Genomic DNA, 14,259 nt, shown 5'->3' on the forward strand with positions numbered 1-14,259 from the left:
CTTGTTGTGAGATCAGACCTGAAAGAAATGGAAAATGGGGAAGAAACGAGAATAGTGTCATTTAACGTAAATGGACTGTTGTCATTTATGAAACGTCGCGGCTACAATGAGCAGACGTTTCCGAGTCTTTTGGAGAACATATGCACTGGCAAGGACGGCAGCCGTGGAGAATCAAGTGTTGACAAGCCAGAAATAATATGTATTCAAGAGTGCAAGATGAGCATCAATGAAGATTTAAACTGCAATATTGGCTGTCCGAAAGGGTACGACTCGTACTTTTCACTAACTAAAAATAATAAAAGATACAGTGGGGTTGCTACATACGTGTCTAACACAAGTATTTTAAGTGTGATAGAATCAGCGGACGGATTCTCGTGGGTGAGGAAAAGTCCTAGATTATTTGACTTGGAAAGCAATATGAAGGACTGCGACATAAGCCGCATAGACGAGGAAATAAGCAGGATCAGTGACATTCTAGATTATTCCATAGAGGAGGTTGATTTGGAGGGAAGGTGTATGATCACCGATCACAAGCAATTTGTGGTTTTAAACCTGTATTTTCCGCTGCTCAGAGAGATGAGCGAGGAGGCAGGTGTGGACGAGAATTGCGAGTCAAATCTCCCTAACAACAATGTTGACTTGTCCAGATTGAAATACAGACTGGCCTTTCACGAATACCTTTTCCTTTCGCTCAGAACAATAGTTGAATACTCGAAACGCAAAGTGCTTTTGCTAGGTGACTTTAACGTAGTTTTAAATTCAATAGATTCATACTGTGCCACCCTAAGTGCTTCTGCACCAGCCAAGCACGGAGAAGACAACCGTACTGCTTTAACTGAGAATTCAAAAATGGAGAGCATTTCAAAGCCCCTTTCATCGAGTCTTATTCTGAAACTAGAGTCGTCGGGCGAAATATATACACAAATTAAAGAACAAGTTCTACATCTGATCAGCTACTTTAACCTCAGCGACGTATATAGAAGACTGCATCCAAACGAGAAGTTCAAATACACCTGTTGGAACCAAGTGAATCAACTAAGATGTAAAAACCAGGGAAACAGAATTGACTTATTTCTTTTATCAAGTGATTTGTTTGAGTCGCTAGTAAGCAAGTGCGAGATACTAAACCATGTTTACGGCTCGGACCATTGCCCTGTTGTTCTTTATCTAAGCAACAACAAGGTTAAGTCAATGTTTTCATCAGCACTTGATAATTTAGAAAAAACTAACCCCGCTCCCTCATTATGCTCAAAGTACCTACCGCAGTGCAAACAAAGACAGTCCAGTATTCACAGCTTCTTATTGAACGAGAGTGGTGAAAAAAAAGGCACCGTTAAGGTTGTAAATAAGTGCAACAAAAAACCAACTAAAAACGCGTCTGTTCCTTTTTGCAAGCACAATATCTCTTGCAAAAGAAAAACAGTCAGCAAGGCCGGAAAGAACAAAGGGAGAATATACTGGGTTTGTTCAAAGTCCGAACACGACAAATGCGACGCATTTATATGGGAGGATCAGCACAATCCAAGTAAAAAACAAGACATCTCGAACTTTGTTGTTTTAAATAAAAAAAAGGTAACAAAGCCACTTTTATACCATTGAAGATGTCTCTAGTGAACAAAGTTATCGTTAACGAATCTAATAAAGTTATACACATCCCTGAACGTTGACAAATAACCAAAACTTATTCTTACGGAACCCAAAGGTCTTTTTTGATTTATGTTATTGCTTGGGTCAGAACACGACTCCCTTATCTCACTAGTTGTCTTTATTTCCATCAACGTTAAACCCAAAAAGTCCTGACAAGCCCCTGGGTTGCAAAAACAACCGGTTCTTAGATGTATTTTGTTTGCAGAGGCCAATTGCTCGATCTGACTGAAGTTCACATGTGTTCCATCTGGATACAATATATTAAAGTTAATTATACCGGAACTGGGTAAAGTGTGATACATTCCGTAAAACTGCACAACATTCGTTCCGGAAAAATGTCTTAAATTAGACAATAACTTGAATGTAAATAATGTTAAAGACGCTACGTGTTTAGATATTTTTTCCATCCCAAAATACTCCAATTTTTTAAATCCGTATTTTAGAGACACTATACTCAAAAAAGATACGGTACCATCTTCAAATTTCGCACTTGGATTTTCTCTCATTTTACACCACCTTGAGTCACAGGATGCCATTACCACTGCTCCCCCACCGAAGTACGTTTTTTTTAGTTTTAATGCGTCGTCTGTTTTTATTATTAGTGCACCAAGTCCTGTTGGATATCCAAATAACTTGTAAAATGACACAACTGCAAAGTCTGCCGGGTGTTTGTTCATGTCTAATCTCTCCGTTGGCACCAATGCTGCCGCATCCAATAAAACTCTCCATTCACAATTGTCGGATAGACCGTAGTTTTGCACGTCCTTTATCCAATTCAACGGATATTTTTCGCCTGCAAAGTTATCCTTCCCCGGAAATGCGAATAAACAGTAGTCCTCATACTTATGATTTAGCAACTCATTTACCAAATGGTTGTTTACTTTACTCTTTTTTCTTCTAAAAAGTATTTGCTCTACATCGTTGTATGACAATGCCTTAAACTCCGCACCGAACAGTGTCGCGTACTCTCTTATACCCAACACCGAGTTGTGGTTCACCCTCAAATAATAATATTTACTTCCTTTCGTCCATGGAAAGTCTTCTCCCACTAGTTTCAGCCCTCCTGTAGCTCCGCCTGTGAATACTATTGAGTGTGTAGTACTGCTTATATTGAAGAAACTGTATATTAAGTCTCTAGCTTCTGCTAAATTTTTGTCGGTTAATTCCGCCGAAGGATTTCTGCTGTGAGCATTGCCGTATGCGTTTTTAATAAAATCACTATATATTTCCTCCAACTGTGACTTTTGATACAACCCTGAACCTGTATAATCCAGATATGTTTGACCTCTAAAGCGTTCCAATTCAGAATTTGATATACCTTCAACATCTATATTATAACCCTGACTACCTTCTTCGTTTAAAAACCTTTGGTACAATTTTACATACTCCTTCTCTGCTTCAATTTTTTTGGTATCACTTACCGTCCCTGATTCTCGTTTGTTCAAACAGAATTCCGCCATAAATGCCACCACAAATATTATTTCTACTATTTTTCTAACGCTTACCATCTCAATATTCATTGAGTTACGGCAAAAAGAATTGCATATCAGAGCAATGTTTTATATGTATCTAAATAAACAAGTTTTTGTATGTATATTGAAGGTAATTCCTTCATAATCACGGACCTTACGGAAGGATGCATACGCGTATGTGTACTAAGGTATTATTTTCCTTGTTTTTTTATTTCTAATTAAATTTATTAAAGAATTTCTAATCCTTTTTCTATAAAAAATAGTTTGCGCCAATTTCATCTTTGTTTCGATATTCGAAACTTCGAACATATAAATTATGTTAGATATATGTCACTCATGACTTTTGTATTCGAACCAAAAGTGAACCCATGCAAACACTATTTGTTTCACTGCAAGCTCCATTCCAGATATAGTAAAGCAGTTTAGCTGTTTTCCGAAAGCTAGCCTGTGTCTTAAACCGTGATTAATATGTAACTTGGGATAAACGAAAAAAGAATCTAAAACTGTGTTCAGCCCTGATTACAACGTTTTTGTGTTCGCAAGAATCTTCCAACAGAAACTGAACTCATAAACTAAAAGAATAAGAAGCAAAATTCTATATAAGAAAGAAACCACCAACCGCTCCACCCGGGAAGTACAATTGCCCATACAATAGTGCAAAAAATGACTAGTAGGATAAGTTGGAGAATTCGGATTAAAATTGGTTAGTTTGCCTACTGAAGGGAATCATCCAGACTACTTATAGATATAATCCTCGCTATTTTGAGCTAGATTGAATTTCTGTCTAGTATTGTCACGACGAACCAAAACGGCCAAGGAATAGAAACGACGTATTTTTGTCATTCTATCCGCGCAAATAATCAGAACATCCTCTTCTGGAATATACACATGTATGTATATATCCCTTTCTTCAGCGAAAGATATCTCGTCCTAAAACTAATACGAAGGAATCCCGTCTCGAAACCAAGGCGTAACTAATCAATTTACTTGGGCCTTGTATCTATCCTTCTATTAAGTCTTCTCACTTCCGGAACATAGGAGATTGTTCTCTTTCATTTCCCTTTATTTTCGATTTTCAGCATTGGTAGAAGGCACTTTCTGTGGTAAATGTACTTTACGCTTAATTTTAATTTCGAGTGTTATCATTAACCCTGCCTCTTTAGTGAACAATATGAAACTTGAATCGCACCTCCGCACTTAAAATGAAAAATTTAACAGGCTCAGAACCCGTTTTGTTTGTTGGAATGAAAGATCGTAACTCATAATTAGTCTGGTTTCCGCCTTCAGACTTTAATCTATTAGTCAACCTCTTCGACGGTTGGACCACCAGAACCTCCCATCCCACCTGGCATCCCACCTGGCATCCCACCTGGCATTCCACCTGGCATTCCGCCTGGCATTCCACCTGGCATCCCACCTGGCATTCCACCTGGCATCCCACCTGGCATCCCACCTGGCATGCCTCCCTCGGCAGAGTAAATCTTCATCATGAGTGGGTTCATAAAGGACTCAATCTCCTTTTGTTGATGCTCAAACTCATCCTTTTCGGCGGTTTGGTTGTGTTCCAACCAGTCAAGAGCTTCCTTGATCTTCTTTTCAGCTTCGTCAACTTCTGATTGAGAGAGCTTCTCCTTTACCTTTGGTTCCTGAATCGTGTTTCTCATATTGTAAAGATAGTTTTCCAAGGAATTCTTTGCCTCAATCTTGACTCTGTTCTGTTCATCCTCACCTTTGTACTTCTCAGCGTCGTTAACCATACGTTCGATGTCCTCCTTAGAGAGACGTCCTTTGTCGTTAGTAATAGTGATCTTGCTACTCTTTCCTGTACTCTTATCTACAGCAGATACATTTAAGATACCATTTGCATCGATATCAAAAGTAACCTCTATTTGTGGCACACCTCTTGGTGCTGGCGGAATGCCATCCAAATGGAATTTACCCAAAAGATGATTGTCTTTTGTCATGGCACGCTCACCCTCATAAACTTGGATAAGTACACCACTCTGGTTATCTGCATAGGTAGTAAATACTTGTGTTTTCTTTGCCGGAATGGTCGTGTTACGCTCAATTAGTTTTGTCATGACACCACCAGCGGTCTCCAAACCAAGGGACAGTGGAGCAACATCCAAAAGTAACAAATCTTGAACAGCAGATGACTGCTCACCATTTAAGATAGCGGCTTGTACGGCAGCACCGTAAGCAACGGCTTCATCTGGGTTAATTGCCTTGCATGGTTCTTTGCCGTTAAAGAACTCCTGAATCAACGCTTGTACTTTTGGAATACGCGTTGAACCACCAACCAAAACTACATCATGAACAGATCTCTTGTCCATTCCTGCATCCTTAAGTACCTTCTCTACTGGAGATAAAGTGGCACGGAAGTAATCTGAACAAAGTTCTTCAAATCTTGCGCGGCTAATGGCCACTGAATAGTCGATACCTTCGTAAAGAGAGTCTAATTCAACGGTAGCCTGTGTGGATGAGGACAAGGTTCTCTTTGCACGCTCACATTGAGTTCTGAGTCTCCTCAATGCACGTGCATTTGTAGTCAAATCCATTCCGCGATTCTTTCTCTTAAAGTCCTGGACGCAAAATTCAACCAGTCTATTGTCAAAGTCTTCACCACCCAAGTGAGTATCACCTGCGGTTGCCTTAACCTCAAAAATACCGTCTTCAATGGTCAACAAGGAAACATCGAATGTACCACCACCCAAATCAAAAATAAGAACATTCCTTTCACCACTTCCCTTCTTGTCTAAACCATAAGCAATGGCAGCAGCAGTTGGCTCGTTGATGATTCTCATTACGTTCAAACCTGCAATGGCACCTGCATCCTTTGTGGCTTGACGTTGAGAGTCATTGAAGTATGCAGGTACTGTAACTACTGCATTCTTAATTTGACGACCCAAGTAAGCCTCGGATATCTCCTTCATTTTTTGCAAGACCATAGCAGAGATTTCCTCGGCATGGAATTCCTTCTTCTCCCCCAAGTAATTCACACTAATAATTGGTTTATCTTTCGGACCTCTAACTACCTTAAATGGCCAGTGGGTCATGTCACTCTGCACTGCTTGGTCATCAAATTTTCTACCAATCAAACGCTTGGCATCGAAAACCGTATTTTCTGGATTGCGTGCTACTTGATTCTTTGCTGCATCACCAATTAAACGTTCAGTATCTGTAAACGCAACATATGATGGAGTTGTACGGTTACCTTGATCATTTGGAATAATGTCAACGGTATCATTTCTCCATACACCTACACATGAATAGGTTGTACCTAAGTCAATACCAATGGCTGGTCCTTCTCCTGACATCTTTAATAGTTGTCGCGAGTAAAAAACAAAAACGATTAACTAAGCTCAATAATTAAACAGATGAATAATCTTTACTGTATTGTCCAGTGTAAATAATTCGCAAGCTTTTTTTTCACTTGAAGTTTTACGAGACAAATGTCATTTCTCCCCTCATAAGTAATACCTGTCTACCATTTTACTATTAATTATTTGACTTTTTAATTCATTTTTTTTATAATTTAACTACGTAATTCAAGCTAGACGTATTTTCTTATTTTACTATGTTCATTAGTGTTTTTATTTCACCTTGCTATACCTAACATCAACGTTTACTCTATTCATCACTATTATACCGGTACCCCGTGTCTCAGGCATGCCGCCACTACCCACTTACCTACACGCGGCACATTTTTTATTGAGGGGAAAAATCCAAGGCTGTTATAATAACTTAGGTATGTGATTTTCCGTAAAACAACCGAATAAATTATTATTCTGTGTTATTTGCTCTCGAAATACATTGATGTTTGCTTTATTATTTTCAACTTTTCGTGTTTCTGTTTTGTTATTGATTTAAAAGTGTGCGCTGCTCTCTTCCTTTATTCAGTTGTTTTGCTGATATTTTCTCCCGGAAAGTATATTAATTAATTCTTGGAAGCTACAAGCAACAAAAATAATTCGCATTTACTAAGTAAGCTTAAGACTTACTTATATTTAACCCTTAGTCCTGTTTTGGAGGCGATTATGTGATCATTCCCTCGTTTGAGAATAAAGTGAATTAGTTGCCCACTTGCATGTTGCAGAGCCAACGTGTATGCATGCAGATTGAAATTTCACATGTTATTATTTCAACAATTCTTTTTTAAGTGATAGTACTACATTGCATTATATAGTGAGCAGCTTTTATTTTTTTCATAACGAGAAGAAAAAATGTGAAGGTAGATTGATGAAAGACAACATTAAAACAACACAATTAGCATACAACCTTGTAATTACTCACGTTTAAAACAGTTTGATTGTTGAAACATACTTATTCATAATTTTAAAAGTCTAAGTTAAAAACAATTCAAAGGAGAGATTTGCGAACACTTAATTACATTTTTTGTTCAGCACAGATAAACTATTAATCACACACACACAAAGTTTCAGATACTAAAAACAAAGAAGAGCAAAACCTTCATTGAGGTTTCATACTATTTTAAACTAAAGCAGTTGTATTTTTGTTTTTACTAAGATTCTAAAATATGTATGCTATTCAAAGCCGGTGTATTAGTTGGCGGTAAACTAAAGCACACGAATAATATGAAAAGTAAAAAGCTAAGCTAGAAAAGATTAAAGGAAAATATATATGTAGATTATACGATTTATGGGCTGTATTTTAGATTTCCACTAAATGCCAATTTAGAACGCACTGTTCATGCGATAATTTGGAAATTAGCTGGTATATCACAATAAGTGTTATTGTGGGGAGGATATAGCAAGGTTTATATGAGAATTTTGGTTTTGAGTTACAATTAGTATGCATTTCAATTTTAAAATATAAAAATTACATAATCAAACATAGTCTGGACACTGATTTTACATGATGGACGAAGATGGGGAGGGATACACTGAAATCGATGACTACAATGGTGCAGTGGCACATTATACACAAAAAACCGTATCTAATGTAATAAAAGAATGGTACATTTACACATTGAAAAGGAAGATATTGACTCAGATAGAGGATTATCTGAGAAGTAGGTGTGTAAAAAAGTTATTGACTATAATAATAAAAGAATGGTTTGAATATACAATGAATGAAAATTTAAATAGGGCAAGGGTAGAGTATATGCTAAATAAGAAGGCAAAATGTATGAAGCATGAGTGTTTCAGATACTGGTATTATGAACACTATATGAGCAGGAAGGATATTCATAGTAGAAGTAAATATATAAAAAGAAACGTTCAAAATAGATTGGTGAAAAATACATATTATTTGTGGAATAAAGAGTATAAATACAATATAATGTTGAAAACATTTGAAAGAACCAGATTGTTGAAGAGTGCAATTCAAATATGGTACTCAGAACACGCTAGATTAAATACATTATATAAAGAGTTAATTAAAAAAAAAAGAATAAAGTTGTTTATAACATATTATGAATATTGTATAAACAAGCATTATAGGAATAATTTATTATTTGAAAAGTACAAACTGCTTGAATACAAAACAATGGGTAAAATATTTAATCAGTGGGTATTATTAGTTAAATACTCAATGAGTAAAAGGTATAATATATTACAATGGCAAATAAACATGACAAACAACAAGATGACTCAAGTGATTAATATATGGAGATATTACGTAATGAGAAAAAAAGTGAGAAATAGTATATATGAGGATATAAAATTGAGACATGAGATAAATAAGAAATCGGAAATATTTTCAATATGGTTAAATATAACTCATGATACTTATAGAGAAAAGACGCTAATGATAATATCAGGTTTAACTGCAAGAAAGCAATTGTTGTCAAAAGGGTTTGAATCACTTAAAGAGTATTTAAGACATAGAAAAGAATCAGAAGTACTTAGAGTAAAGTCTCAATTGGTACTAGTTTGTTATATAATAAGGTTATTTTTAAGAAATAGCAATAATTATTGTAAATACAAATTACTAATTAACACTACAAGTAAAAGAATTGCTGACCATAAAAAAAGGTATTATTTGACAATGTGGAAAAAATATGTAAACATTAGAAGTACTTACAGGTTTAATGAGAATATTATCATATATAAACACAATACGAGTATTTTATTGAAAGTGTACAGAATATGGAATTATTTGAGCAGTAAAATAATAACAAATAAAATGATAATTAACTGTATAACTATGAGAATAAATAAAAATATAAAAAGAAAAGTTTTTTATTCAATTTACTACTTATACCAATTAATAAGAACTAGATTCTGGGATATATTTATCAACCTAATAAACACCAGAAAAAGACTATTTTTAATAAACCTGTATAACAATATGTTGTATTTAAGAAAAAAAGAGTACCTTGAGAATAAACTTGGCGATAAGATAAAACTGAGCGTAATATACAAAAATTGGAAAAAGATAACATACCACAACAGATTAGTATTATTCTTGCAAAATAAATTAATAATAAAAAGATCCATTATAAATATGATAGAGTATACTCGTCATAATATTATTTTTTTAGAATACAAAAACAGGAAAAATCAACTATTATTTTCAAATATAATCAAAATATGGAATTTAAATACGAGAAAGAGAAAGAAAATATTGAAGATAATGGAAGATAACGGTGGCATGCATAATATAAACAAGATGTTAAATTTAAGACCCTACTTTGATAAGTGGTTAAAAAAATACAAATTGAGTAAAAATTTGTATAAAATATATAATAAAATTAAAGCAAATTTATTAAGATATTACTATCTACTTTGGTTAGATAATTATAATAAAAATGTTATAATTTCACAAAAATACGAAACAATTTCTAGTAAAAAGAAAAAAATAGCCATTAATTATTATTTTAAAAATTGGTACGATATTTACAGTAAAAAGTTTCAAAATAGAGTAAAGATGAACAAGATAATTTGCGATATTGGAAGTAAAACTACTATGAAAATATGGAAAATGCTTAAGATGGCATCTAGAAAAAGACTGGAAAGAAAGAAGTCACTAGAAGTTGTATATATCAAGGTGAAAATTTCGATATTAAGATATTCTTGGAATTTACTTAAGGGAGCATTAATCATAGATAAAACATTAGAAAGAATATCCTTGGATTACCAGATGTATTTAAATAAAAAAAGACTGATATTAATATACAATCATTGGAGGCAGCTGCATAACTATATAATTATCATGAGAGATAAAGAAAGAATGTCAAGATATTATTACTATAATAAGACAACGGCAAAATTTTATCTGTGTTGGAGGGAGATTTATACGAATATAGTAAATGAAGAGGAAAATGCCGAGCATTATATAGCAGATAATATTAAAAATAAACTGGCAAGTAGAATAATAAGAGAGTGGATGTTTAGAGTAGAAATGACTAAGAAAGTGACAATGTTTCATGATAAAATAGATAAAAAAAGCAAAAGAAAAATATTGTATTTTATAATATATGTGTACAACAAATATACTGCATATAAGAGAAGAATAATAGAGGCCATAAATATAGAGTATCTAAACTCCTACGTTTTTAAACTGCAATACAACAGGGTAGTACTTGGGAATAGCCAAATGAATATAACGCTATACAACTCGTTATTTATGTATAGTGAATACAACTTACTTAAAACACACATCTATAAGTGGTTAAAAGCGCTCTATGATCGAATCCAATACAAGAATATGCTTATAAAAGAGTCAGAAAGATTGTGTTTATTGTTTGAATACATAAATAAAAGAAATTCGTTGAACTATTTAGTTAATTGGAAGAATTATTTGAATACGATGTCAGAAATGATAGAGAATGGCAGAAAAAACAATGTTTATAAAGAATTAGTTAGAGTAATGAGAGATACAGTTAAAGACACTGAATTCAAGATAAATATATCTGATATTTTGTACAACAACTATTTGATGCAAAAAGCAAATAAAGGCATACAATATTGGAGATACATAAGTAAGTACAAAACTAGATGTAGGAGTAATTACGACAAAATAAATAGAATTATCGAGGGAAACGTAATAAAAAATGTATTTATTAAGTGGATGAGTGAGTCTAAAGAATATTTGAAGTACTATTTATTGGTAAAATATTCTTTGAGACCATACAAAATGTATTATTTTAAGATATTAAAGTACAATTATTATTATAAGATAATACAGGAAAAGAGGTTATCTTTGATCTATACAAATTGGAATTGCATAGTGTCAGTAAGAAAAGAATTAGAGAGCAAATGTGAGTACTATAGAAGCAATATAATATATAATAATATTAAAAGAAATTACATGTTTTTATGGTATTTAAAATACAAGCAAAAAATTGCTTTGTATAACTTTTATAGAATAATAAATGTACTAAAACCCATTTACAATATATATAATAACTGGTTATTGATTACAAGAAGGAAAAAACAAAACGAAAAATTGATAATAAATAAAGTCGAAACGAGACAAAAAAGGATGATATTGAAAATAATCATATTTTCGTACAGAATTGTTGTTTTTAGTAGAAAAAATGACCAAAAGAGCAAGAAAACAGTGTATGATTTTTGGAAATTATTGTATGGTATCAATACAGAGTTAAGAAAGAGAAGACTAAAGAAATGTGTATTGGCGTGGGTTAAATATAGTAAAACAAGGGTAAAATATAGAAATATATACAACGAAGTTTTGTTTATGAAAAACAGGAATAAAAAAACTGTTTACTTTAAAAGTATGTCAAAGGCTTACAATAGAAGAGTTATTTTAAGCGAAAAGGAATCGATTATAAGGGATAAGATAAAATTAAGATATATACTTCATTGGAAGAATGCCATGCTGAAAAAGGAAAGACTCAAGACTATATACAATAAAATAAGCACTAATATAAGAATTGGAGTGATTTCAAGTTTCTATTTACACTGGAAAAACGGCTACTTGAAGAGCATATTGTTAAATGAAAAGTATGAGATGTATAGGGAGAGTAAAAGGACAAGAGTACTATATAACTATTATAAAATGTGGAAATTGTGTTGGATACCTCATAGATATATTAAAAACGGTGAATTGATGATTAATTTATTAAATAAAATACATATCCACTCTAGCTTTCACAAGATGTTAAAGTACACATACTACTCGTTAGAAACCACTATTGAGAATGGAAATAAGGCTTCTTTCAAAACAGATATTTTGGGTAATTCTTATGTAAGGAAGAGCTATTTCATCGAGTGCAAATGCACCTACAATAGCATTTCAAGAATAAAAATGGAAGTAAGATTTGAGTGGATATTGGATTTGCTTTCAATGATAAAGCAGATAAAAAACAAATCTATTTTAGAAACAATGGTAAAATTTGGTGAATACGCAAGAATAAGGGAACAGTACCACAAAGGTTTTAGTGCCTTTGAATCCTTATTAAGAATGATGATTTTAAAGAGAGTTTGGTTGGTTTATAGAGTAAATTCATATAAAATAGGAAAAACAAGAGATGGTATAAGAGATTTGATTCGTAAAATTGAAAAAAGAACAAAGTTGAAATACCTAATTTACTGGGTGAACAAGTATAACCTAACCAAAAGAGATGAAATGATAGTCAAACGAATGAAGGACAGCTACAATAAGAGTATAAAAATAAAATGTTACTTGATATGGTGTATAAAGTATCACAAAAACAAGAGAAAAAATATTCTAAATGTGAAAATATCTCAGTTTCAGGTAATATACATATTCAAATACACACTGAAAAAGCTAAATGAGTATTTACTGTACAATAAGTGGCTAATGTGGTGTAGAAAGGCACACGATACAATAGAATTAGTCAACAAATTTAGACTCAAGTCAAATTGCTTTCTAATATGGAATAAATATGCGAGAAAACAAAAAAATGTGAAAGAAAAAGTATTAGTATTTTACAAAAGCATAGTTATTAAAACATTGGGTGTAGTGTATTATTTGTGGAAGAATATATATGTCAAAATAGTGGATATAAACAGAAAATCTGTCGATTACTGCAACAATGTTGAATATAAAAGAATTCACTTAGTGTTTGTAAACTGGAAAAAGCACTCTTTACTCATACGTAATGTGAGGAAAAAAATAATTGGTTATATTCATTCAAAAAATTACAAAACACTTAATACTTATTTTAAATTATGGAAATTTTTCAACTATTATAAAAAAACCAGAAATGAAAGATTTACTAGAATAACAAACATCATTAGATCAAACCACAATAGAACTATAGCCTATCGTATTTTTTATTTATGGAAGCTCAAAATGATTGAATCTTTGTCTTTAAAAAATTCAATATTCTTATCTTGGAATGTAAATAACAAGATAACTCAGAGCGACTACAGTGATGACGAGTACATTTCGAATATTCCTAATGCACTTAATCGCAGCAAAGTTATTGGAGAGGTTGCAAACAATCATGAAAGCTTCGTTAAGGAAACTCTATTTTCCTCGAGTAGCAGCGGAGATAGAAGCACATTTAATAGAAAAAAGGACGAAGACAGAAGCCAAGACGATAATGCATATGGAGTTAAAGATGATTACTATAATGTATCTAGCAAATACGAAGTTAGTAACTTTCAACGAAACAAGATTAATTTAATATCAGACGGTGATCTTGAAATAGACGATTTGGACTCAACTAAAAGAAGGTATAATCAAGAGACTAATAATAGGTTTTCAGAATATTATTCTGACTATATCCGCGACGGAGAAGGAAATAACAGTCATTTACAGCCACAAATTATTTCAAATCACCTTAACAAGGAAGAAAACAGCCATTATTTGACAAACACATACAACAAAAATGAAAGTGATTATCTATACGAGTACGAGGATGATTATAAGGAGGATGAATATTATGGATCTAAAAATAATAATAATCTCTCGAAAGATGAAGATGGCAAAGATCAGAAAATAATAATCCACAATGTAATAGCCAATTTACCAGATATTCATATTGCTAAGAATCCATATGAATTTATCTCATCTCCACTCAAGTTAAGTGGTAGTACAACAAACCCAAAAAACCATAGTAACAACGGCATTAATCTCTTCTCATCATCATCCTCATCATTATCATCAAAATTATCACATCATACGCAATCATCCCCCTCACTGTCCCCTTCATCCTCCTGAAGGTGGAATCAAGGCCACAATC

At 33.1% G+C, this 14,259-nt stretch overlaps 4 protein-coding genes across 4 annotated transcripts; 2 read left to right on the plus strand and 2 right to left on the minus strand.

The window, feature by feature from the left end:
* Nucleotides 1-27: 27 nt before the first annotated feature.
* FG386_001802 (uncharacterized protein) lies at nucleotides 28-1,599 on the plus strand (the record flags this gene model as incomplete). Its single annotated transcript, XM_067341195.1, has 1 exon — nucleotides 28-1,599. The coding sequence occupies one exon, from the start codon at nucleotides 28-30 to the stop codon at nucleotides 1,597-1,599; it is 1,572 nt and encodes a 523-aa protein (XP_067197157.1).
* Nucleotides 1,600-1,607: 8 nt separating this feature from the next.
* Nucleotides 1,608-3,167, minus strand: FG386_001803 (molybdenum cofactor sulfurase; the record flags this gene model as incomplete). The annotated part of the gene is made up of 1 exon (XM_067341196.1): nucleotides 1,608-3,167. The coding sequence occupies one exon, from the start codon at nucleotides 3,165-3,167 to the stop codon at nucleotides 1,608-1,610; it is 1,560 nt and encodes a 519-aa protein (XP_067197158.1).
* A 1,250-nt stretch (nucleotides 3,168-4,417) lies between these two features.
* FG386_001804 (heat shock 70 (HSP70) protein) lies at nucleotides 4,418-6,436 on the minus strand (the record flags this gene model as incomplete). The annotated part of the gene is made up of 1 exon (XM_067341197.1): nucleotides 4,418-6,436. The coding sequence occupies one exon, from the start codon at nucleotides 6,434-6,436 to the stop codon at nucleotides 4,418-4,420; it is 2,019 nt and encodes a 672-aa protein (XP_067197159.1).
* Nucleotides 6,437-7,994: 1,558 nt separating this feature from the next.
* Nucleotides 7,995-14,237, plus strand: FG386_001805 (uncharacterized protein; the record flags this gene model as incomplete). Its single annotated transcript, XM_067341198.1, has 1 exon — nucleotides 7,995-14,237. One exon carries the CDS (start codon nucleotides 7,995-7,997, stop codon nucleotides 14,235-14,237), a length of 6,243 nt encoding a protein of 2,080 aa, XP_067197160.1.
* Nucleotides 14,238-14,259: the final 22 nt, after the last annotated feature.

Source organism: Cryptosporidium ryanae (genome assembly GCF_009792415.1).
Source record: "Cryptosporidium ryanae isolate 45019 chromosome Unknown contig_28, whole genome shotgun sequence".
Lineage (NCBI taxonomy): Eukaryota > Apicomplexa > Conoidasida > Eucoccidiorida > Cryptosporidiidae > Cryptosporidium > Cryptosporidium ryanae.